We start from the raw sequence: 26,776 nt of genomic DNA on the forward strand, positions 1-26,776 counted from the left end.
CATTTTTTAGCGTGGACAGCTACCTTGCGTTAATGATATGCAAGGTAGGCGTTCCCCTCTAAAAAATGACTCCAAGGCATGTGCACCTTATTAAAACTCCCGTGCAAAAATGACGCACAGGAGTGGGCGGGTCAAAAAAAATGACGTCCAGCCGCTTTTGCGTCATTTTTTAACGCCTGCTCAGGGCAGGCGTTAAGGGACCTGTAGGCTCGGAAGGAGCCCAGAGGTGCCCTACCATGCCCCCAGGGACACCCCCTGCCACCCTTGCCCACCCCAGGAGGACGTCCAAGGATGGAGGGACCCATCCCAAGGAACTTAAGGTAAGTTCAGGTAAGTATATATATATTTTTTTTTTGTGGCATAGGGGGGCCTGATTTGTGCCCCCCTACATGCCACTATGCCCAATGACCATGCCCAGGGGACATAAGTCCCCTGGGCATGGCCATTGGGCAAGGGGGCATGACTCCTGTCTTTGCTAAGACAGGAGTCATGTCAATGGAGGGTGGGAGTAAAAAAAAATGGCGCAAATCGGGTTGAGGCAGATTTTTTGCCTCAGACCGACTTGCCCCATTTTTTGACGCCCAAGCTCCATTTCCCCCTACGCCGGCGCTGCCTGGTGTGGGTCTTTTTTTTTTACGCACACCAGTCAGCTCCGCCGGCTAACGTCATTCCATAAATAAGGTGCCCGCATGGCGCTTTGGAATGGCGTTAGCCGGCGTTAAAATTTTTGACGCGCAACAATTTGTTTTATTTACCCACGAATTGTTAAATGGCTTATTATTATGGCCTGTGTCTTTAATGCAAAAAACTGTCTGCATGATTCTGCAGCTAAATATTTATGCCCTACTATGTGAAGTACTAAGGCCACAACAATGAGCCATTTAGAAGAGTTACACTTAACATACTGGGGTTGTTGGAAAATGGGTTATTGGTAAGGGCAGGTAAGTACCTACACTTAGCAATAGGCCACCAATCTCCACTTAGGTCCAGTTAGGTCTCAGTAAATTAAACCAAGCTCAACCCTTGGTAGCTTGGCAACGAGCGACAAGGCTTAACTTAGGAGACAAAGTGTAAAGCATTCAAATATCACAAAACAGTAACTAAATAAAACACAGGAAACAGTTTAAAAATCCAAAATCAATTTATAAGAATAGGAAATATTTGTAGCTTTAAAATGACACCAAAACGAATAACATTGGATAAGGGGAACCGGAGATATGAATTTTAAAATAATTATTGCTTTCTAGTGCATAGAAACAAAAAGTGCCAATCTGGTCATCTGGGTGCACCTGGACTGGGGCAAAGTCAAAGTTTAAGGCCGACCACGATAGAGCCCGGCTTGGCTACAGCCCGCGGGAGGCCTCGTTAAAAGTTTACCGTAGGACTTAGTCGTTTTTCTGGAGATTTTCTTCAGCGGGATGAACCTGCCAGTCAAATCCAACCTCCTGGAATTCTTCCTCGGATACGCATCGCGGGAGCCCTCAGTGGAGATTTTTACTTTCGGACTTAGTCGTTTTTTCAAGGTGAAAATCCTTTGACCGGAGCAAACCAGATTCTAGATCCGACGTCATTGGAGCCCTCTTTTGATACGCTGGCTGGGAGGTCCCTGTCAACTTCCTATGTTCGGACTTAGGGCCAGAAGTACCAAAGGATTTTACCCATTCTGTGTCTATGGGGAAAAAGCTTTTGTACATATGGCCCTTAGTCTCTTTTTTGGAGATTTTCGCCAACGGGACGAACCTGCAAGTCAGGCCGAGTCTTGGTTGAGGCAAGCCGGCTAGAGTGGCTGCGGCGGGTTGGACCCTCTATGGAGCTTTTTTCCAAAAGTTATCCAAAGTTCTCCAAACTTCTGGATCTTCTTCCAGATGTTCTTTTAAGGGTCTTTTGAGGTCCACGGTTCACCCCAAGGTTCCAGAAGCTCTGATATGCTCCTTGGTGGTGCGGACTATAACTCACAGAATGCACCTGGTACAAACTCCTTTTTGGCCACTGGACAGTGGTCAGCTGGTTGGTTTCTTCAGGAGTTGGTGCAGGGGACTCTGGTTAGCAAGTTTTCACCTGTAGCAAACAGGGAGTTCCTCCTTGAACCAGTTGAAGCCAGGCAAAGTCCTTCTTGTGGTGAAGCCCAAGTATGCAGCTGGTGCAGGGTGCAGGTGCAGGCCAGGGGTCCAGCAGGGCAGTCCTTCTTCTCCTGTAGGTCTTCCTTGTTGGGATCTGATAGGGATCTGAGGTGTGGGTGCTGGTCTTCCAGTTTGATTCTTGCTTCTGGGTGAAAAACAGGGGGTCCTGGTTCTCCAATCAGGGGAAGGGCCATTCTCCCTATGATGACCACTTCCTGGGAAGAGTGGCAAAAATCAATCCCAGTGAGCAACATTCCTCACAAATCCATCATGGCTGAAAGTGATTTTTGAAGGTTACATCTGGCTGAGCCCACCCATTGGTGTGGCTAAAAATCCTAAAAACACCCCTCTCCTGCCCTCTCCTAATCTATTGAAGGGGGCACCTAATTGTCTGGGTTTGCAGGATGTGAAGGTGTTGCTGGGTTGCTCAAAAATGTCCTTCTCCGCCTTTGAAGACCAGTTAGCAGCCCTCCCCCTTCCTGCTTCCCAATCTGCTGAGGGGAGATCTCCTCCCCCAGGCACATCTCTTTGTGTTGAGCCAGACCACTTCACACCTCATCAAGGCAGCCTGGCCAGGCTGCCAGAGGCTGGCCAATCAGATCACAGCAGCAAAAACACTGCAGGGCAAAAGTTGGCAACTTTTCAGGTAAAGTTTAGAACTCTTTACCTGAGCAAGTTATATTAAATCCAACATTTGGAAGTTGTGGGATTTATTATAACAATTAATTTGAAACCAAACTTGTAGTATCTATTACTTAAGGAGATTTTTAAAATTAAAATAAAGTCTCCCCATTCTAGCCTATGGAGGCCATTCACTACAATGAGGGACAATGAATGTGGCTTTTTTACCTCACCAGGGCTAAGAAAACTATGTTTATAAGGTCCCTGCTTATAGTTGCATGGCACCCAGCCCTAGGGGCACATAGGGCATACCTTGGGGGTTGACCTATATGTAAAAATAAGGTAGTTTAAGACTTTGGAACTACTTTTAATTCCAAAGTCGCATTTGCATGTAACTTTAGTTTAAAAGCAGCCAGCAAGGCAGGCCTGCCTTTAAAATGACACTGGGCACCTCAGGAGTGCACCTATGGGGGCACTACCTATGCTGGGCTCCCTAAACCTCCATGCCCTACCATATACTAGGTACTTATAGGTAGGATACATTTGACAATTATAATTCGCCTAATTTGCATATCCACTTTACACAGAGCACTCGCCCTGGGACTGGTAAGCAGTACCCAAGGCTCAGCCAAGAGTCAGTAACCACCAATACCTGTCTAAAAAGTTTGGGGGTGACCAGGGCAAAAAGGAGGACTTTCCTACACTGCCACCCCAGATGAAAGGTGATGGGTACTAACCTACACCCTCGTAGTCCTCATCAGCTAAGTGGAAAAACCGGTAAAGGCCATCTGCATTGGCATGGGCAGTCCCAGGTCTGTGCTCCTCTATGAAGTCCATCCCCTGTAAGGAAATGGACCACCTTAACAGTTTTGGGTTCTCCCCCCTCATTTGCATCAACCATCTGAGAGGTCTGTAGTCAGTTTGTACACGGAAGTGGCTGCCAAACAGGTATGGCCTCAACTTCTTCAGGTACCAGACCACAGCAAAGGACTCCCTCTCAATGGCACTCCATCTTTTCTCTCTGGGGAGTAGTCGCTTGCTGATGAAGGCAACTGGTTGATCTTGGCCCTCTTCATTAACTTATGCTAACCCTGCCCCAATCCCTTCCTCTGAACCACTGTTTGCACTATAAACTCTTTGCTATAGTCAGGGGCCAGTAACACTGGTGCTGAACACATAGCCTGTTTTTGGGTGTCTAAAGCTTTCTGACACTCTGGGGTACAAATGACCTTCTTGGGCTGTTTCTTGGAGGTAAGCTCAGTCAGAGGGGCCCATATGGTCCCATATTTCTGAACAAACCTCCTGTAGTACCCAGTCAGGCCAAGAAAGGCCCTGACCTAAGTCTGGGTTTTAGGAGCCTTCCAACCCAGGATAGTCTGGATCTTGGGCTGGAGAGGTTGTACATGGCCTCCACCAACAAGGTCCTCCTGGTTGCGCCTGGTTTGGGGTCCCTTGCCTCGGTGTAGAGAGCTCCATCCTCCCAGTAAACCTTGTGGGTTCCACTGGTATCCCCTTGTTCTTACCTGGCAGCAGTCTGCCTTAGGCCCTCAAGAGTGGGACACTCTCTTTGTCCCTGGCACAACTCTTCTCTGGTTTGGCCCACCTGCCCCTTGCAGTTCTGCTAAATCAGGCAGAGTTTGCAGGGGAAGTGACCCTCCCTCAGAGGTCAGGTCCTCCTCTTCAGGTTTGGATTCCTCCTGACCCTCTGTACTTGTAGGGGCTGGCAAGCAAGACCCAGTGTCCTTTCTCTTCTTCTTGGAAGCTTGGCCCATTGTTCCAGGGTCCAAGTGTCCAGCACTCCCTGTTGTGCTGCCTGCGACCTGGTCACAGCACACACCCATTCAGGGAGGTCCAGCATCTGTGCATGGACCCTTCCCTCCACCTCTGACCATTCAGATGCTTCATGATAATTTCCCAGCAGACACTCTACTGGGAGGGCGGCAGGCACTACAGCTACCTTCTTAGGGCCAGTCACACCTCCACTTTCCAGGCTCACCATGGCCATGGGATGGAGTTTGGTTCTGCTACCTGCATACGTCACTTGGTGGAAGACACCAGGTAAGACCTGTTCTGGAGAAACCATCTTCTCTGTGACCATTGTCACACTGGCTCCTGTATCTCTCAGAGCTTCCACTTCAGTCCCATTGAATTTAGGCCGCTGCCTATACCTCTCCATGCTGGGAGGTAAGGTGGCCATAGTTGCAATATCCACCCCACTCACGGATACTAAGGTGACCTCGGTGTACCCTGATCCCAGCCCTGGGCCAAATTCCACCCCCATCTCTACACTAGCAATCCCCTGGGATTGCCCACCAGTGGGGGGCTTCTTGGAGCAGATAGCATCTCCTCTTTTGTGTCCAGATTGATGACACTCAAAGCACTTGCAGGCCTTTGCAGGCTCCTGAAACTTTCCTGCCTTAACAGGATCATAATGTTTCCCCTGATAACCTTTCCCATTAGAAGTGGAATGACTCGCCATCCTGAGAAGATTTGGGGACTCTTGTGAGGACTCCTTGGGCTTTTTATCATCTTTCCCTTGGTTCTTCCCCTGAGAAGAACCATGTCCTCCCTTTTTCTAATCACCCCATAGGGGTTTCTGGTTAACCCTAGTTCGTAACCAGTCATTTGCTGCCTCCCCCAGCTCTCTGGGGTTGGTCAACTTAGAAATCAACTAGATACTGGCAAAGCTTCTCTTGGGCACAGTTGGTTAGAAGGTGCTCCCTCATAATCAAATTGTAAACCCCCTCAAAGGTACTTACCCTGTTGCCCTGTATCCAGCCCTCTAGTGCTTCAACTGAGATGTCTACAAGGTCCACCCAGGACTGGGTACTTGTCTTTTGGGTGTTCCTAAACTTGAGCCTATACTGCTCTGGGGTCAGACCAAACTTTTTAGTTAAGCATCTCTTCATACTGGAGAAGAATCTGCCTCCTCCTCCTCCCTCAAGGTTAGGAGCCTATCCCTCCCAGAGTTGGGGACCAACTCCCAAAGAAGTGAACCCCAGTAATGAGGCTTAACTCTCCTCATCTGGAGGTCCCTATCAGAGGCCCTCAGCCACTTATCTATGTCATCCCCCTCCATATAGGCAGGAACCACCCCCTGGGTAATGTGCAGCAAAAAAACCCACCCATGGACACCTCAGCTTCTCTGTCACTGCCACCATCTCTTTTCTCTTCCCTTGCCCACTTTTTTCTTTTCTAGGGCCAGCTTCTCTGCCTCCAAAGCTATAAATGCTAGCTGGGCCTCCAGCTCTCTTTCCCTGAGGGACAGGTTATCTCCTCCTGAAGGGACCCCATTCCCCCAACTAGCTTTGGGTATGCCCCTACTGACTGTGTGCAGTGAGGACCGGTCTTCCTCCTCCTCACTTAGGCTCAGATTCCCTTCCTCCCCTGAGTGGTTGGAGCTAGCATCCTCCCCTGCTTCTTCCTCCTCTGGAGCTTTCTCTGATCCTACTTCTTGGGCCTCAGCCCATGCTGTCAGGGATTCAATCAGGACATGCTTCCTGAGGTCAGTGGTTGCAGGCAACCCCATTGCAGTACACAACCCGCTAAGCTGGACTACTGTCAGTGTGGGTAGGCTAGCTAGATCAAGCTCCATGGTTCCGTAGTTCTGTGTCAACAAAAACGTTTTGCAAAAATTGGAAACAAGAATATAGAAAATTCACAAAAATTCAATAATTGAAATTAATCCAAATTAAAAACAATTTTTGCACTAGGACACTTTAAAGGATTTTAAATTTGTTTTACTTAAAACTGTAATGTGATACTGAACACAAGTGCAGGATTCCACCACTATGCACCAAAAATGTTGGAAAATGGGTTATTGGTAAGAGAAGGTAAGTACCCACACTTAGCAAAAGGCCACCAACCTCCACTTAAGTCCAGTTTGGTCTTGGTAAATTAAACCTAGCTCAACCCTTCGTAGCTTGGCAACGAGCGACAAGGCTTAACTTAGGAGTCAAATCGTAAAGCATTCAAATATCACAAAATAGTAACTAAATAAAACACAGGAAACAGTTTAAGAATCCAAAATCAATTTATAACAACAGGAAATATGTTTAGCTTTAAAATGACACCAAAACAAATAACATTGGATAAGGGGAACCGAAGATGTGAATTTAAAAAAAAGTATTGCTTTCTAGCTCATAGAAATAAAAAGCGCCAATCTGGTCATCTGGGCGCACCTCGACCGGGGCAAAGACAAGGTTTAAGGCCGACCGCAATGGAGCCCGTCTCGGACACAGCCCGCGGGAGGCCTCGGTCAAAAGTTTACCTTAGGACTTAGTCGTTATTCTGGAGATTTTCTTCAGCGGGACGAACCTGCCAGTCCAATCCGACCTCGTGGAACTCTTCCTCGGATACGAGTCGCGGGAGCCTTCGGTGGAGATTTTTACCTTCGTTTTTTTTATGTGAAAATCCTTCGACCAGGGCAAACCTGAATCTTGATCTGACGTCCTTGGAGCACTCTTTTGATACGCTGGTTGGGAGGTCCTGGTCAACTTCCTACATTTAGACTATGGCCCTCATTTCAACTTTCAAAAAGAGGACTTTCCTACAGGGGGACATTTGGATAGTAGTTGTTTCCGACTATTGGAGAAGAAGTGGAAGAGAGATTCCCACATGAACTAATGTCTTTCGGGACGGATGAACTTGCATGACATGTCTTGGGATGTAGGCACCCGAATCATTCACTGACGCACTGGAGTATGTGTCTGCTCTGTAGTTTTTGCCTACTTCCTATTCCGAATCCTGTGCGTGAATATTATATTACTGAATTGTACTCATTAAATAATTGGATTCTGTCTCTAACCAACTACTTACTTTCTGTAATTAATAGTTTGACATTTAAATACACCTATGAACTGAGAACTGGAAGAAGCCTAGTTGTGCACCTTTTCAGCAATAGTTCTGGATGATTATTTGAAAACAGGATTCTCCGTTTCCCACATATCGACCCTACCTAATGTTAATTTTACTGCGGTGTCAACACCATTATTTTTCATAAATGTATACTATGGTATAATTTTACATGTAGTTTTGATAAATACAACAATGATGGGATATGGAGGCACTGCGTTAAAATTGAATCATCCCATTTGTTTGATGGACATTGCCTGACATATCAAGATGTCTGACTGATATGTCAAGGGTAGGATTGGGTTTATTTTAAATTTACCCTTTCTACTTTTCTCTGAAACTAAAGTCAGGACACCCCCTTATTGACTCATTTATCAATCCAATAAGTTTGCAAAGTGTAGGTGGGTGTGTCAATCACTGGCAAACGAGTATGATAGTTGTAAATCTCAGAGGTGAGGATGGGGCACAACAATCCTTTGCACTGAGCTTTATTGCTCAGGCCCTAAAGACAACACGAAATGGCCACTGTTCTGCTGTAGGTGCCTGAGACCACCGCTTGGTTCACTTATATGTCTCATGTGGAGGTAATCGTGAGGGAGTTTGTGGTGTAGGGCCATAGTGTACAGGTAGTGATCCAACAGCCTCCACTAGTTCACTTAATTATCTTTATAGTGGAGAAAATGTCAATGGTTTATTCTCTTTTGGATCTCATGTTGATGGTAAGTGTCCATTAAAGCTCTTGGGCACTTCGTGAGATATAAAAAGCAATTTAAATTTAATTTGAATTTAATTTGTATTGCAAAGGATCTAGGTATTTACGTTCACAAAATATATTTTACATTTTTTTTGGCATAGGTTTACTTGAAATGTATTACCTTTCCTTCAATCCCCCCATGAAAATGGGGTCTAATGGTGCAATTTCTCACACTTTCTGCCCCATGTATGTCTTGTTTTTTTAAGGTGCAACATTAGAAATACTGGTAAAAGTATGACTTTCTTCCCAAATGTTTGTGAATACACCCATATAACTATAACTGCGCTGACATTCAGTTCACTCCATTTTCCCAGCTGCCCGCATGTCACCCTGGAAAGGACTTCTGTTTTTTTCTGCAATCTTTTTCTCAACGTGGTCAATAATTGCAAATGCAGACGTTCCGTATACATTAAGCGGCTGATTTGAAAGCCCCTATGCCTCCTTGCGCCACATTAGCATATTTCATTTTGCGCTAATGTGGCCAGCAAGGCCAAAATCACCATGCCAAATTTACAAAGTGGTGCAATGCATGCACTGCGCCACTTTGTAATGCTTTGCCCTACTTTATGCCTGCGCCAGGCATAGTGTATGCAAAGGGGGTGTTACCCCATTAGGGGGGTGAAAAAATGGCACAAAGAAATCTAAGAGATTTCTTTGTGTCATTCTTTAGGCATTTTTAATGCCTTCTCAGAGCAGGCGTTAAAAGGAGGCTCCAATTGTTTACAATGGGCATCAATGGGCATTGCAGGATTAGCTTAAAAACTTTTGACGCTAATCCTACAAAGCTCCAAACTAGCGTCACAAATTCTGATGCTAGTTGCCTAACCACCGCCATGGTGCACTGCATCTCAGATACGGCGCACACATGGTGGCGTTAGGGGGGTGCAGGAAAAGTGGTGCTGCACTGGGTGCAGCACCACTTTTTAAAAACCTGCCTCTAAATACATTGCACAATGAAAATGACAGGCCTGCCTCCATAACGTAGTTTCTTCCATTGTGAATCACCACGCATGCACGATTTACGACTTTTTACATGCATACTTCAGACTTGCCTCTGTAAAATGCTTAGTGAAATGGAGCCCATTGAATGTGAAAAATGACCTAGCAATATATCCTAGAAAGGTAAACGTAGCTAGTGCGTACAGCCTTACCTGACTGTCCAATCCAAGGAAAATGAGCATCATGAAGAACAGGGCAGCCCACAGGGGAGCAAGCGGCATCATTGTCACTGCCTTTGGATAAGCAATGAATGCAAGCCCTGGACCTGGAATAAAAAAGACAATACACATGGACCTTGCAAAGCCTTGTCTAAGTATCAAGTGAAATCGAAAGGGAATGGTCAAATCTGCCAGATTTTTTGAGAAAATAATCCACCGGATATACAGATTAAACCCCAATAATGCAGATTTCTGTAAATGCTAACAGCAAACAGATGCTTAAAAAATTAACGTAGTAAAATTGGTAATTGATTGAATGTAACCCCTCCTTGCACTTACACATTTCTCTTTGGACAGCTGCTGTAAATAACTGGTAAACCATATTACGTTAGTCTCTTTGCAGTCAAGTAGCAAACTTTCATTACTTCTGCTGTATTGTTGTAGATTGCTTTATTTGCAGAATGTATATATTTTAAATCATGTGTTTCGCTCACAGTATCACATGCAAAACAGAGTCTGCACTGTATCTATTGTAGATGTGCAGTTAATTTGATTTTGCAATATGTGCATACAAATTGCAGACATACATGTAAGCATTCTTAAAATGGACACGAACAGGGAAGGGCTTTGATTGAATTATAGTGGAACAGCAAGGCTCAAAATAATTGTAGATAATTAAATAAATTAAGGCACTATGTGAGAGAACGCAGTCACTGCCCTGTAGTAAGACTGAACTTTAAGAAAATAAAACGTGTTGAAAGGAAGAACTAGCGTTGAATTAACCAGCATTCATATGCTTGTCGATTAGTATTCATGATATGCACTGCCTAACTCAGCACGGAAATTTCGTACAGAAATGTTGCATATGTTTACTTGCTCATTTGTCCGCACTCTACATTTCATAGTGGCCTATTGGGATTGATCTTACTAAACACAGGAACACTCCCTTCTAGGCTGCAGGAGTGTGGGCTTGTTCACGCCCTCGTGGTCTTAGAGTTCCTCAAACCTTCCAACCCGAAAGCATCCTTAAGGTTGTAGGATGCCATTTTCTCCTTGATACTACATGAAATCTGCCCAGAAATGATGCTTCTTAGTATTACATTCGACCCAGAAGTGTTAAAGCATTTTACTTCAGTGATTATTAATTTTTTTGAGTGATTAATTAAAATCGTTGCAATTGATGTAAAAACAAAATGCAATTAAGTGAGTGAAGCCTAAAAGCACTCAGTGTTATCAACTGATAGAATACGCATGTGCTTTGTAATTACCATGGACTGCACCGCAGCCATTAAGAACTAATCATAATTTTGTTGCATCATTATAAAAAAAAAACACTTTATAATAATACGAATAGTTACGGCCTATACACAATGAGAAGTTAAAATGCAATGTACGGTCCAAGTCTGCTACATCTTGAAATTGAGGCATATATACCTTAGCCCCTTGTTCAACGAAGTCAATTTAAATTCCAATCGTTGCCCCAACTCAAACTCAAGGATGATCCACAGTAGGTTCATGCTGTTGGGATGGCCAGGTCTCATTTATGGCTCATAGGGGACACCCGGCATGGTTGTTTTGTTCCCTGCTTCATACATTTTGAAACTCTACCTGTTAGGAGACCTGATTCGCCCCTTAGACACATTTTGACTGCTGCAAAAAAAGGTATGATTGCTCAAAGCTCTGAAAAGGGGTTCAAGGTAGAATTTCCTCAGTATAAGAAGTTTAGGGTCGGTGCAGACAACTTGAGATAGAGTCCCAGTCACAGTTGCGCAAAGTCTGCAATAGCTCTCTGAACTACTCCTAATTTATCAGTACCAATAGGCTCTGAATGGGGTCAAGCCAAACTATATCTCATCAGCCACTTTTTGTCAAACACCATGGGTTGTTTAAGTACAATGGTGCACGGTCGGATTATATAGTGGATTTTTATCTAGCTCTTCCATACCCATCAATCCTGACTGCAGTTTGACCTGCTTATTTAGGTGTTTGTTTTTCACTTTGCCTGGTAACGCCAAGTTCCATATCCTTTTTCCAGCTAACTCGCATATACCAAAGAAAAAGTGAAATATGTGAATAGTGCACACCACTTTAAAGAAAGATATTCTAACACTTGAACTTTACTACTACATGTCTGGTGACATAAGTTTATTCACCACTCTACAGAACAGACTTGTCTAATACGAGGAGGCGGCTGTCAGAGAAACTTACTACCTGGGCATGGAGGCCATGGCCAGAGGATATGGGGAGGGGACAGGGCTGGCAGAACACTCCCTAGGATGCTCCATAAACTTTAGGCTGGTGATTAAATCATTAAGGCCCTCATTATGAACACAGCGGTGTTTACCGCCGTGTTCATGCTGGCGGTCATTTCACTGACCACCAGCACCCCTGGGACCACGCCGGCCGCGTAATGAACAGTCTGCTGGGCAGGCGGGCAGAAACATTGTTTGCACCCGCTGGCTCAGCAGAATGCATGGCTGGGACATTGCCGGCTGCTCCACATGGAGCCGCCGTCAATGCCGATGTGCGGTGGGTGCAGCTGCACCCGTCATGCAGCTCACTGCCCATAAATCGGGCAGTGACCTGCGCAATAGAGCACTGCACAGGGGCCCCTGCACTGCCCATGCAAAGTGCAGCTCTGCCCTGTCGGATAGGAATACACCGCCCCCCCCAGCATTACCGCTGGCAGTGGCAGTGTCTTCCGCCATGGGGTTTTGGGGGTTTTGGGCTGTTCATTATATGGCGGTCTGGGCCGCCATGCTGGATGGCGGTATTTACCGCCAAAGCCGGCATGGCGCCCAGAACTCCATGTACATAATGAGCCCCTAAATGTTTGGATGACCAAAATACAATCCACACCAGCACTGATAACATCATACATACCATGACCCATTGTTACACTGACTTTTACAGGTCAGCTGTGGATCCTGACCCTGATACCTCACACATGTTTTTTGACTAGTGTAGGAAAGTCCTTTTTTTTGCCTGATCACCCCCACTCTTTCTGGATAGGTACTGGTGGTTACTGACTCTTGGCTGTGCCCTGGGTACTGCTTACCAGTCCCAGGGCCAGTGCTCTGTGTAAAATGGATATGCAAATTAGGCTAATTATAAATTGGCTAAGTTAACCTACCTATAAGTCCCTAGTATATGGTAGGGCATGTAGGTTTAGGGACCACAGCATAGGTGGTGCACACCTAGGTGCATTGCTGAGGTGCCCAGTGTCATTTTAAAAGCAAGCCTGCCTTGCTGGCTGCTTTTAAATTAAAGTTATATGCAAATTCGACTTTGGAATTAAAGTTACTTCCAAAGTTATAAACTACCTTATTTTTACATATAAGTCACCCCTAAGGTGTGCCCTATGTGCCCCTAGGGCTGGGTGCCATGTAACTATAAGCAGGGACTTTATAAAAATAGATTTATAAGCCCTGGTGAGGTAAAAACAGCCAAATTCGTTTTTCCCTCATTGAAGTAAATGGCCTTCATAGGCTAGAATGGGCAGACTTTATTTTAAATTTTAAAGTCTCCTTAAATGTTACATACCAAGAATTTGGTATCAAATTGATTGTTATAATAAATCCCACAACTTCCAGTTGTTGGATTTAATATAACTAGTGCAGGTAAAAAGTTTAGACTTTACCTAAAAAGTTGCCAATTTCAGCTCTGCATTGTTTTTGCTGCTGTGCTCTGATTGGCCAGCCTGCAGCAGCTTCTGCCAGGCCACTTTTATGAGGTGTGAAGTGGCCTGGCTTTACACAAAGGAATGTGCTTGGGGGAGAGAATCTCCCCTCAGCAGATGGGGAAGCAGGAAGGGGGAGGGCTGCCAAACTGGTCTTCAAAGGCAGAGAAGGACATCTGGAGCACCCAGCAACACCCCCACATCCTGCAACCCCAGACAGCTAGGTGCCCCCTTGATTAGATTAGGAGAGGGCAGGAGAGGGGTGTGTTTATGATTTTTAGCCACACCAGTGGGTGGGCTCAGCCAGATCTCTCCTCTAAAAATCAGATTCATCCATTTTGGATTTTTAGAGACTATTGCCTTCTGGGATGGATTTTTGCCACACTTCCCAGGAAGTGGTCATCACAGGGGGACGACCCTGTCCCTGATTGGAGGACCAGGGCCCCCCTGCTTTTCACCCAGGAGCAAGGATAAAACTGGCAGACCTGCACCCACGCCTCAGATCCCCACCAAATTTCAAGAAGAAAGAACTACAAGAAGAAGAAGGACTGCCCTGCTGGACCCCTGGCCTGCACCTGGACCCTGCACTCAGAAAGACTGCACCAGCTGCACACTTGGGCTTCACCACAAGAAGGACTTTGCCTGGCTTCCACTGGTTCAAGGAGGGACTCCCTGTTTGCTACAGGTGAAAAATTGCTAACCAGAGTCCCCTGCACCAACTCCTGAAAAAGTGACCAGCTGACCACTGCCCAGTGGCCAAAAAGGAGTTTGCGCCAGGTGCACTCTGGGAGTTGAAGTCCGCACTTCCCAAGGACCATCACAGAACTTCTGGACCCTTGGGGTGAGCTGTGGACCCCAAAAGAACCTTAAAAGAACATCTGGGTGAAGCCCCAGAAGTTTGGAAAAGATTGGAGAAATTTTAGAAAAAAGCTCCATAAAGTGACCGACTCGACGCGGAAATTCTAGCCGGCTTGCCTCAACCGCGACCCGGCCTGACTTCGTGGTTCGTCCCGGTCAAGAAAAACATCCGAAAAAAAGACTAAGTCCGAACGTAAAAAGTTGACCGGGACCTTCCAGCCATCGTATCCGAGAAGGGCTCCACGGACGTCGGATCAAGATCCAGGTTTACCCCGGTCGAAGGATTTTCATCTCGAAAAAACGACTAAGTCCGAAGGTAAAAATCACCACCGAGGAAACCGACTTCGCGTATCCGGACAAGGGCTCCAGGAGGTCGGATCCAACTGGCAGGTTCGTCCCGGGGAAGAAAAACATCGAAAAAGAGACTAAGTCAGAAGGTAACTTTTTGACCGAGGCCTCCCGCGACTTGTAGCCGAGCAGGGCTCCATCGCGGTCGGCCTGAAAGTTTGACTTTGCCCCGGTCCTGGTGCAACCAGATGACCCGATTGGCGCTTTTCGTTTCTGAGCGCTAGAAAATAATAATACTTTAAAAATTCATATCTCCGGTTCCCCTGAACCGATTTTAATCGTTTTTGTGTCATTTTAAAGATAAAAATATAAGCTATTTTTATAAATTGGTTTTGGATTTTTAAACTGTTTCCTGTGTTTTATTTAATTACTGTTTTGTGATATTTGAATGCTTTACACTTTGTCTCCTAAGTTAAGCCTTGACGCTCGATGCCAAGCTACCAAGGGTAGAGCTGGGATTAATTTACTGAGACCTAACTGTACTTTTGTGGAGGTTTGTGGCTTGTTGCTAGGTGTAGGTACCTACCTGCCCTACCAATAACCCATTTTCCAACATAATTGGAAGCAGCGACGGGATCCTGTACTTGTGTTCAATATCACGTTACAGTTTTAGATAAAACAAATTAAAAATCCTTTAAATTGTCCTAGTGCAAAAATTGTTTTTAATTTTTAATTTTAATTTTTTTTTTTTTTTTTTTAAATTAATTTGGATTAATTTCAATTATTGAATTTTTGTAATTTTTCTAAATTCTTGTTTCCAATTTTTGCAAAAAGTTTTTGTTGACACAAAACTAGGGAACCATGGAGCTTGATCTGGCTAGCCTACCTACACTGACAGTAGTCCAGCTTAGGGGGTTGTGTGTTGAGAGAGGGTTGCCTGCAACCACTAATCTCAGGAAGGAAATCCTAATTAAATCCCTGACAGCATGGGCTGAGGCCCAAGAGGTAGAGACAGAGGAAGCTCCAGAGGAGGAAGAAAAAGAGGAAGATGCTAACTCTAACCATTCAGGGGAGGGAAGGCATCAGACCCCAAGTGAGGAAGAGGAGGAACGGTTCTCACTGGACACAGTCACTAGGGGCAGACCCAAAGCTAGTGATAGGAAGAGGGTCCTTTCAGGAGGAGAGAACCCATCCATCAGGGAGAGAGAGCTGGAAGCCCAGCTAGCCTACATAGCTTTGGAGGCAGAGAAGCTTGCCCTAGAAAAAAAGAAGTGGGCAAGCAAAGAAAAAAAAGATGGAAGCAGCGAGAAAGAAACTGAGGTGTCCCTGGGTGGGGGTTTTGCCCCCAGATTACCCAAAGGGGTGGTTCCTGCCTATGTAGAGGGGGATGACATTGATAAGTGGCTGGGGGCCTTTGAGAGGGCCCTCCAGATGAGGAAAGTCAAGCCTCAGTACTGGGGTTCACTCCTTTGGGAGTTAGTTCCCAACTCTGGGAGGGATAGGCTCCTAACCATGAGTGGGGAGGATGCAGACTCATACCCCAGTATGAAGAGATGCTTGACTAAAAAGTTTGGTCTAACCCCAGAGCAGTATAGGCTTAAGTTTAGGGACACCCAAAAGACAAGCACCCAGTCCTGGGTGGACTTTGTGGACATTTCAGTGAAAGCACTGGAGGGCTGGATACAGGGCAACAGGGTAAGTACCTTTGAGGGGCTGTACAATTTGATTATGAGGGAGCACCTTCTAACTAATTGTGTCCAAGAGAGGCTCCGCCAGTATCTAGTAGACTCTAGGTTGACCAACCCCAGAGAGCTGGGGGAGGCAGCAGATGACTGGTTAAGAACTAGAGTTAACCAGAGACCCCCAGGGGGTGATCAGAAAAAGGGAGGACATGGTTCTTCTCAGGGGAAGAACCAGGGGAAAGATGACAAAAAACCCAAAGAGTCCTCACAAGAGTCCCCAAAAACTTCTCAGGGAGGGGGAGCCCCGAGCCAATTCACTTCTAAAGGGAAAGGGTATCAGGGAAAGAATTTTGATCCTGCTAAAGCAGGAAGGTTTCAGGAGCTTGCTAAGGCCGGCAAGTGTTTTGACTGTTTTCAGCCAGGACATAAAAGAGGAGATGCTATCTGCACCAAGAAGCCCCCCACTGGTGGGCAATCCCAGGGGATTGCTAGTGTAGGGTTGGGGGTGGAAGTTGGCCCAGGGGTGGAATCAGGGTACACTGAAGTCACCTTAGTATCCGTGGGTGGGGTGGACATTGCAACTATGGCCACCTTACCTCCCATCATGCAGAGGTATAGGCAGAGGCCTAAAGTCAATGGGACTGAAGTGGAAGCTCTGAGAGATACAGGAGCCAGTGTGACAATGGTCACAGAAAAGCTGGTTTCTCCAGAGCAGGTCTTACCTGGTGTCTTCCACCAGGTGACTTATGCAGATAGCAGAACCAAACTCCATCCCATGGCTATGGTGAGTCTGGAATGGGGAGGTGTGACTGGCCCTAAAAAAGTAGCTGTAGCTCCTGCCCTCCCAGTAGAGTGTCTACTGGGAAATGATCTTGAAGCATCTGAATGGTCAGAAGTGGAGAGAAGGGTCCATGCAAAGATGCTGGATCTCCCTGAATGGGTGTGTGCTGTGACCAGGTCACAGGCAGCACAACAGGGAAATGCTGGACACTTGGACCCTGGAACAATGGGCCAAGCCTCCAAGAAGAAGAGAAAGGGCACTGGGTCTGGCTTACCAGCCCCAACAAGTACAGAGGGTCAGGAAGAATCCAACCCTGAGGGGGAGGATCTGAACTCTGAGGGAGGGACACCTTCCCTGCAAACTCTGCCTGACTTGGCAGAACTGCAAGGGGCAGGTGGGCCCACCAGAGAAGATTTGTGCCAGGGACAAAGAGAGTGTCCCACTCTTGAGGGCCTGAGGCAGACTGCTGCCAGGCAAGAACAAGGGGATACCAGTGGTACCCACAAGGTTTACTGGGAGGATGGAGTTCTCTACACTGAGGCTAGGACCCTCAAAGAAGGGGCTACTAGGAGAGTAGTGGTCCCCCAAAAGTATAGAGAATTCCTCCTTACCTTAAGCCATGATATCCCCTTAGCTGGTCATTTGGGACAGACCAAGACCTGGAACAGGCTGGTCAACCATTTTTTTTGGCCAGAAATGTCAGAAAAAGTCAGGGAGTTTTGCAGCTCCTGTGTCACCTGTCAAGCCAGTGTCAAGACAGGGGGCAAGCCAAAGGCTCCCTTAATTCCACTGCCAGTGGTTGGGACTCCCTTTGAGAGGGTGGGGATTGACATTGTTGGTCCCCTAGACCCACCAACTGCTTCAGGTAACAGGTACATTGTGGTGGTAGTGGACCATGCCACCAGGTACCCTGAGGCAATACCCCTCCGGACAATCACTGCACCCACAGTGGCTAGGGCCCTACTTGGTGTGTTCACCAGAGTGGGATTCCCAAAGGAGGTGGTCTCAGATAGGGGCACAAACTTTATGTCAGCCTATCTGAAAGCCATGTGGGAGGAGTGTGGTGTTACTTATAAGTTCAGCACACCCTACCATCCACAGACCAATGGTCTAGTGGAAAGATTCAATAAGACCCTGAAGGGCATGATCATGGGTTTGTCTGACAAACTCAGGAGGAGATGGGATGTCCTCCTCCCATGCCTGCTGTTTGCCTACAGGGAAGTGCCACAGAAGGGGGTTGGATTCAGCCCCTTTGAGTTACTGTTTGGGCACCCTGTAAGAGGCCCATTGTGCTTGGTGAGAGAGTCTTGGGAAAAGCCTCTCAAGGAAGCCAAGGAGAATGTGCTGGATTATGTACTAGGCCTGCGGTCTCGCATGGCTGAGTATATGAAGAAGGCAAGCAGGAACCTGGAGGCCAGTCAGGAGCTCATGAAGCTCTGGCATGATCAAAAGGCTACCATGCCTGAGTATCACCCAGGACAGCTGGTGTGGGTTTTGGAGCCCATGGCTCCTAGGGCACTACAGGCCAAATGGACTGGGCCCTATCCAATCCTAGAGAAAAAAGGTGAGGTCACCTACTTGGTGGACCTTGGCACCCCCAGGAATCCTCACAGGATCCTGCATGTTAATAGGATGAAACCCCACCAGGACAGGGCAGACATGACCATGCTGATGGTCACTGATGAAGGGAAGGAGGAGGAGGGTGAACCTCTGCCAGACCTCCTGTCCTCAAAGGAAAAAGATGGGTCAGTGGAGGGAGTGGTACTCTCTCCCAAACTGACAGATCAGCAACAACAAGACTGTAAGCAAGTCTTGGGACAGTTTGCTAGTCTGTTCTCCCTGACCCCTGGACTCACCAATTGGTGTGTCCATGATGTTGACACTGGTGACAGCTTGCCTGTCAAGAACAAGCTGTACAGGCTGTCTGACCAGGTCAAGGCCAACATCAAAGCTGAAGTGGCTAAGATGTTGGATCTGAAGGTAATTGAGCACTCTGATAGTCCTTGGTCCAGTCCAGTGGTACTGGTGCCCAAAGCTAGTCCCCAAGGTGGGAAGAAAGAATTAAGATTCTGTGTGGACTACAGAGGTCTAAATGCAGTCACTAGGACTGATGCTCACCCCATACCTAGAGCTGATGAGCTCATTGACAGGTTGGGGGCTGCCAAATTCCTGAGCACATTTGATCTGACCTCAGGATATTGGCAGATTGCCTTAAGTCCAAGAGCCAAGGAGAGGTCAGCATTTTCCACACCAGAGGGCCACTTTCAGTTCAAGGTGATGCCCTTTGGGATGAAAAATGCTCCTGCCACCTTCCAACGGTTGGTGAATAGAGTCCTATCTGGGTTGGAATCTTTTAGTGCAGCTTATCTAGATGATATAGCTGTATTTAGTTCCACCTGGAGGGACCACCTGGTCCACCTGAAGGAAGTGCTTCAGGCCCTGCTTCAAGCAGGCCTGACTATCAAGGCAAGCAAGTGCCAGATAGGGCAAAGTTCTGTTGTGTACCTGGGCCACCTTGTTGGTGGAGGCCATGTACAACCTCTCCAGCCCAAGATCCAGACTATCCTGGATTGGGAGGCTCCAAAAACCCAGACTCAGGTCAGGGCCTTTCTTGGCCTGACTGGGTATTACAGGAGGTTTGTTCAGAATTTTGGGACCATAGTGGCCCCTCTGACTGAGCTTACCTCCAAGAAACAACCCAAGAAGGTCATTTGGACCCCAGAGTGTCAAAAAGCTTTTGACACCCTAAAACAGGCTATGTGTTCAGCACCAGTGTTACTGGCCCCTGACTATAGCAAGGAGTTTGTAGTGCAAACAGATGCTTCAGAGGAAGGGATTGGGGCAGTGTTAGCACAAGTTAATGAAGAGGGCCATGATCACCCAGTTGCCTTCATCAGCAGGCGACTACTCCCCAGAGAGAAGAAATGGAGTGCCATTGAGAGGGAGGCCTTTGCTGTGGTTTGGTCCCTGAAGAAGTTGAGGCCTTACTTGTTTGGCACTCACTTCCGTGTACAAACTGACCACAGACCTCTCAGATGGTTGATGCAGATGAGGGGGGAGAACCCAAAACTGTTAAGGTGGTCCATTTCCCTACAGGGGATGGACTTCACAGTGGAGCACAGACCTGGGACTGCTCATGCCAATGCAGATGGCCTTTCCAGGTTTTTCCACTTAGCTGATGAGGACTACCAGGGTGTAGGTTAGTACCCATCACCTTTCATCTGGGGGGGGGCAGTGTAGGAAAGTCCTTTTTTTTGCCTGATCACCCCCACTCTTTCTGGATAGGTACTGGTGGTTACTGACTCTTGGCTGTGCCCTGGGTACTGCTTACCAGTCCCAGGGCCAGTGCTCTGTGTAAAATGGATATGCAAATTAGGCTAATTATAAATTGGCTAAGTTAACCTACCTATAAGTCCCTAGTATATGGTAGGGCATGTAGGTTTAGGGACCACAGCATAGGTGGTGCACACCTAGGTGCATTGCTGAGGTGCCCAGTGTCATTTTAAAAGCAAGCCTGCCTTGCTGGCTGCTTTTAAATTAAAGTTATATGCAAATTCGACTTTGGAATTAAAGTTACTTCCAAAGTTATAAACTACCTTATTTTTACATATAAGTCACCCCTAAGGTGTGCCCTATGTGCCCCTAGGGCTGGGTGCCATGTAACTATAAGCAGGGACTTTATAAAAATAGATTTATAAGCCCTGGTGAGGTAAAAACAGCCAAATTCGTTTTTCCCTCATTGAAGTAAATGGCCTTCATAGGCTAGAATGGGCAGACTTTATTTTAAATTTTAAAGTCTCCTTAAATGTTACATACCAAGAATTTGGTATCAAATTGATTGTTATAATAAATCCCACAACTTCCAGTTGTTGGATTTAATATAACTAGTGCAGGTAAAAAGTTTAGACTTTACCTAAAAAGTTGCCAATTTCAGCTCTGCATTGTTTTTGCTGCTGTGCTCTGATTGGCCAGCCTGCAGCAGCTTCTGCCAGGCCACTTTTATGAGGTGTGAAGTGGCCTGGCTTTACACAAAGGAATGTGCTTGGGGGAGAGAATCTCCCCTCAGCAGATGGGGAAGCAGGAAGGGGGAGGGCTGCCAAACTGGTCTTCAAAGGCAGAGAAGGACATCTGGAGCACCCAGCAACACCCCCACATCCTGCAACCCCAGACAGCTAGGTGCCCCCTTGATTAGATTAGGAGAGGGCAGGAGAGGGGTGTGTTTATGATTTTTAGCCACACCAGTGGGTGGGCTCAGCCAGATCTCTCCTCTAAAAATCAGATTCATCCATTTTGGATTTTTAGAGACTATTGCCTTCTGGGATGGATTTTTGCCACACTTCCCAGGAAGTGGTCATCACAGGGGGACGACCCTGTCCCTGATTGGAGGACCAGGGCCCCCCTGCTTTTCACCCAGGAGCAAGGATAAAACTGGCAGACCTGCACCCACGCCTCAGATCCCCACCAAATTTCAAGAAGAAAGAACTACAAGAAGAAGAAGGACTGCCCTGCTGGACCCCTGGCCTGCACCTGGACCCTGCACTCAGAAAGACTGCACCAGCTGCACACTTGGGCTTCACCACAAGAAGGACTTTGCCTGGCTTCCACTGGTTCAAGGAGGGACTCCCTGTTTGCTACAGGTGAAAAATTGCTAACCAGAGTCCCCTGCACCAACTCCTGAAAAAGTGACCAGCTGACCACTGCCCAGTGGCCAAAAAGGAGTTTGCGCCAGGTGCACTCTGGGAGTTGAAGTCCGCACTTCCCAAGGACCATCACAGAACTTCTGGACCCTTGGGGTGAGCTGTGGACCCCAAAAGAACCTTAAAAGAACATCTGGGTGAAGCCCCAGAAGTTTGGAAAAGATTGGAGAAATTTTAGAAAAAAGCTCCATAAAGTGACCGACTCGACGCGGAAATTCTAGCCGGCTTGCCTCAACCGCGACCCGGCCTGACTTCGTGGTTCGTCCCGGTCAAGAAAAACATCCGAAAAAAAGACTAAGTCCGAACGTAAAAAGTTGACCGGGACCTTCCAGCCATCGTATCCGAGAAGGGCTCCACGGACGTCGGATCAAGATCCAGGTTTACCCCGGTCGAAGGATTTTCATCTCGAAAAAACGACTAAGTCCGAAGGTAAAAATCACCACCGAGGAAACCGACTTCGCGTATCCGGACAAGGGCTCCAGGAGGTCGGATCCAACTGGCAGGTTCGTCCCGGGGAAGAAAAACATCGAAAAAGAGACTAAGTCAGAAGGTAACTTTTTGACCGAGGCCTCCCGCGACTTGTAGCCGAGCAGGGCTCCATCGCGGTCGGCCTGAAAGTTTGACTTTGCCCCGGTCCTGGTGCAACCAGATGACCCGATTGGCGCTTTTCGTTTCTGAGCGCTAGAAAATAATAATACTTTAAAAATTCATATCTCCGGTTCCCCTGAACCGATTTTAATCGTTTTTGTGTCATTTTAAAGATAAAAATATAAGCTATTTTTATAAATTGGTTTTGGATTTTTAAACTGTTTCCTGTGTTTTATTTAATTACTGTTTTGTGATATTTGAATGCTTTACACTTTGTCTCCTAAGTTAAGCCTTGACGCTCGATGCCAAGCTACCAAGGGTAGAGCTGGGATTAATTTACTGAGACCTAACTGTACTTTTGTGGAGGTTTGTGGCTTGTTGCTAGGTGTAGGTACCTACCTGCCCTACCAATAACCCATTTTCCAACAACTTGATATAGCTTCTCTGGCTGTAAGTTGTCCTTAGGCAGAACATTGATATGCCCTTCTCAGGAGAGGACATAGGACTGTTGAATTTCTGCTTTATTTCTTAAGGTGAAGTTAAATATAATTACAATTAATAATTATAACATCACAAGGGGCCAGATGTACGAAGCATTTTTCAAGTCGTAAACAGGCCGATTCGCAGAATCGGCCCGTTTGCGACTTGAAAAATGAATTTTGGGATGTACAAAGCCTAAACTGCGATTCGGTCTCTTGTTACAGAATCGCAGTTTGGGCTTTGCGATTTGGTATTAGGAAGGGGTGTGACAAGGGCATCCCTTCCTAATACCGAATCCAGATGGTAAGTATGATTGTTTTGTGACCGAGAATGCGTTGCAAAACAATCGCAGATAGCACCAGTTTCAAACTGGTTCTAACCCATTCGCAAATGGGAAGGGGTCCCCATGGCACCCATTCCACTTTGTGAATGGCAGCCGAAAAAAAAAATCCTAGCAGGCAGTGGTCCCAGGGACCACTGCCTGCTCTGAAGAATGAAAAGACAACTTTTCATTTTTCATTTTGAAATGCATCTCGTTTTCCTTTAAGGAAAACGGGCTGCATTTAAAAAAAAAAAAAATACTGCTTTATTTAAAAGCAGTCACAGACATGGTGGATTGCTGTCTCCAGTAGGCCACCATCTCTGTGAGGGTGGCCATTCCCAATGGGATCGCAGTTTGCGACCTACCTCATGAATATTCGCCGGATATTATTGGCACTTTCTCCAGATCAAGCTTTCTACAGTTGCACTTTTGGGAATGTGTAAGCTTCAGCGCGGCAAGGCTGCAGGCTGTTTTCAAAGAATGCTCAATGAAGCTGGATACATTTATCCACAAGGTGTCACTGAATTAAATTTGCAGCTGCAGAGAGGCTCAGAGTGAGAGTGTTAGAAATGGAGTCTTTTGTTGGCAGTCAGGTTACCCCCTGTCCAAGCATGGACCCTCACTATAGTCAGGGTAAAAGAGAATCACCCTCAGCTTACCCCTGCTAACCCGCTTGGTAGCTTGGTACGAGCAGTAGGCCTAACTTCAGAGTGCTAGGTGTAAAGTATTTGTACCAACACACACAGTAACTTAATGAAAACACTACAAAATGACACAACACAGGTTTAGAACAATAGGAAATATTTATCTAAACAGAACAAGACCAAAATGACAAAAATCCACAATACACAAGTCAAGTTATCACTGAAAATGCAAAAAGAGTCTTCATGTAATTTTAAACACACACTAACACTGTTAGCGTGAAAATGTATCTTGGATGAGTCAAAAATAACCCCACTCGGGCAAGTGTGCGTCAAAAAAGGCTTGCGATGCGTCAATTTCACTCATGAGCAAGACCTTCAGTTGTTTCTCCTAGTATTGGGTCGTGCGTGTCATTTCTTCTCCGCCGGAGAACGATGCGTCAATCCGGTCAGCACTCTCGGATCCGGGCAGGCCTTGCGTCGTTTCTACACACCCAGCGGTGTTTGCGTCAGAAATCCAGCCTCACGATGATCTGGAAAACCACGCAGCACCGGTTGGGATCTCACCAGCCTCCGTAAGCGATGCTGTGCGTTGTTTCTCCAGCCCTGGGTGTCTATCTTCGGGTCGCATTGCTGGCGAGCATCTATTTTCAGTCGCGAAGCCAGCGGCACGTCAATTTTTCAGCCACAGATCAGAGTCACGTTGATCTTTTCCCCGAATGGCGTTCTGTGCGTAGATTTTTTCTTCTTAGGCTACCAGCTTCTCCTTTCAGGGTCCCAGGAACTGGATGGCCACCGCTTGGCAGAGTAGGAGTCTCTCCAGAGACTCCAGGTGCTGGCAGAGAGAAGTCTTTGCTGTCCCTGAGACTTCAAACAACAGGAGGCAAGCTCTAAATCAAGCCCTTAGAAATGTTTACAAGAAGGAAGGCACACAAAGTCCAATCTTTGCCTTCTTACTCTGGCAGAAGCACAAACTGCAGGCTAGCTCCAAAAAGCACAGTCACAGGCAGGGCAGCTCTTCTTCCTCAGCTCTTCTTCAGGCAGAGGTTCCTCTTGGTTCCCAGAAGTGTTCTAAAGTCTGTGGTTTTGGGTGCCCTTCTTATACCTAATTTCGCCTTTGAAGTAGGCCTATTTCAAAGCAAGGTCTCTCTTGATTGTGAACCTGTCAAACTCAACCACACAGGGAATCCACAAACAGGCAGAGTCACAAAAATAGTATAAGCAAGAAAATGCTCACTTTCTAAAAGTGGCATTTTCAAACACACAATCTTAAAATCAACTTTACTAAAAGATGCATCTTTAAATTGTGAGCTCAGAGACCCCAAACACCACATGTCCTTCCGCTCCCAAAGGGAATCTACACGTTAATCATAATTAAAGGTAGCCCCCATGTTCACCTATGAGAGGGACAGGCCTTGCAACAGTGAAAAATGGATTTAGCAATATTTCACTGTTAGGACATATAAAACACATTACTATATGTCCTACCTTAACCATACACTGCACCCTGTCCTTGGGGCTACCTAGGGCATACCTTAGGGGATGCCTTACATGCCTTACATGTAAGAAAAGGGAAGGTTTAGGCCTGGCAAGTGGGTACCCTTGCCAAGTTGAATTTACAGTTAAAACTGCACACACAGACACTGCAGAGGCAGGTGTGAGACATGATTACAGAGCTACTTATGTGGGTGGCACAACCAGTGCTGCAGGCCCACTAATAGCATTTGATTTACAGGCCCTGGGAACCTCTAGTGCACTGTAATAGGGACTTACTAATAAATAAAATATGCCAATCATGGATAAACCAATTACATACACATTTTGCAAAGGAGCACTTGCACTTTAGCACTAGTTAGCAGTGGTAAAATACCCAGAGTAACAAAAACAGCAAAAACAGAGTCCAGCACACATCAACAATCTGGGAAACAGAGGCAAAAAGTTAAGGGAGACCATGCCAAGGATGAAAAGTCTAACAGAGAGAAACCTGAATCTTCAGCTTAGTGGCAACACACTTTGGTTTGATCAGCTTGGTATGCACGTATCAGCCTCCAGAGGCCTTGAAGTTGAAAAGGTTTCTAAGCCCCAGGTTTTTAGGTGTGGCTGGAGAAGTCCAAGCACAAGCAGCCCAGGACCTCATGAGCAGTACTTTGAGGTCAGGCTTCAATCCAGCAGAGGCCAAAAGCAGCATCCAGCAGAAGTCCAATTTGAACTGGCCACATGCACAGCTGTAGAAAATGTCTCTTGCAGCTTGTTGTATCTCTATAACTTGGAAAATAAGTCAGTCTTAAACATTGGAGTCCACTTCTTTTTCCTGGTTACAGGAAAGGGCATGTCCAGTCTGTCGGGGCTCCTCTGAGATAATACGCAGTAGGTCCAGTCCTTGTATGTTCTTCCGCAGTTCATAAAAGCATTCTGAATGAACTGTACATCACTGCCAGTGCCCTGGGTCACATGGCTTGTGAATGGCACTGCTGTTGGGATATGTGTATTGCTTCCAGACTGTGAGACAAGAAGGACCTAGGTGTGGATAGCATGGGCCACCCAGACAGAATGACTCTGGAGGAGGCTGTACCTAGCCCCACTTACACTTCAAAGAGCGGTGACTACAGCACACACGAAGGAACCTGAAAACAGGACTGCCTGCCTTTTGACATCATTGACAGTTTGCAGCCTGCACTAGGAGAAAGGGAAGGACTGACCAAACCAGTTTTGGAGGTAGGTCAGTGAATTACCCTACACAAAGGTTGCCACCGGGTAAAAAAAGAGGACCCAAAGAACCACTCATCAGAACCCTCTTACACCTGTAGAAGATTTATAAAAAGGACAGCCCTGCTGCTTGAAGGACCGCCTTGATGTCTCAAGAAGAAACTCTTGAGTGGCTCCAAAAGCCATGGTCTGAGCCACATGGACAAAACAAGCTTCCAGAGTCCTCCCTCCCTCCATCCAGCTGACCTGTGCCCTGCTGGTGGCCTCTTCTGGAGAGAATCCTAATCCTAAAGAGGTCCCCCCTTGCTGGCATCCGTGAGAGCTCCTCCTAAAAGGACAGATGAAAATCCTAACATTTCGGTTACTCACGACCACAAACAAGCCTGCTCATGCCACAACTCTGCCATCCACAATGACCACCAACTCAAAGTTCCAGAAAGACCATCCAAAACAACAAGCAATGCGAGACCTGCACTTCACACTACAGCAGCAACAGCCCATGCTGACCACTAACACAAAACTCCAGCAATGGCTGGACCTTCCTACGG

General features: G+C 46.6%; 1 protein-coding gene across 1 annotated transcript in view; it reads right to left on the reverse strand.

Moving 5' to 3' along the window:
* Positions 1 to 26,776, reverse strand: part of SLC6A11 (solute carrier family 6 member 11) — a 968,432-nt gene that overhangs the window by 175,053 nt on the left and 766,603 nt on the right. The window contains exon 10 of the mRNA XM_069206667.1: positions 9,501 to 9,613. Coding sequence (XP_069062768.1) covers positions 9,501 to 9,613 — 113 coding nt within the window. The remainder of the gene's footprint in view (positions 1 to 9,500; positions 9,614 to 26,776) is intronic.

The sequence above is a fragment of the Pleurodeles waltl genome, chromosome 9, assembly GCF_031143425.1.
Source record: "Pleurodeles waltl isolate 20211129_DDA chromosome 9, aPleWal1.hap1.20221129, whole genome shotgun sequence".
NCBI classification, from domain to species: Eukaryota; Metazoa; Chordata; class Amphibia; order Caudata; family Salamandridae; genus Pleurodeles; species Pleurodeles waltl.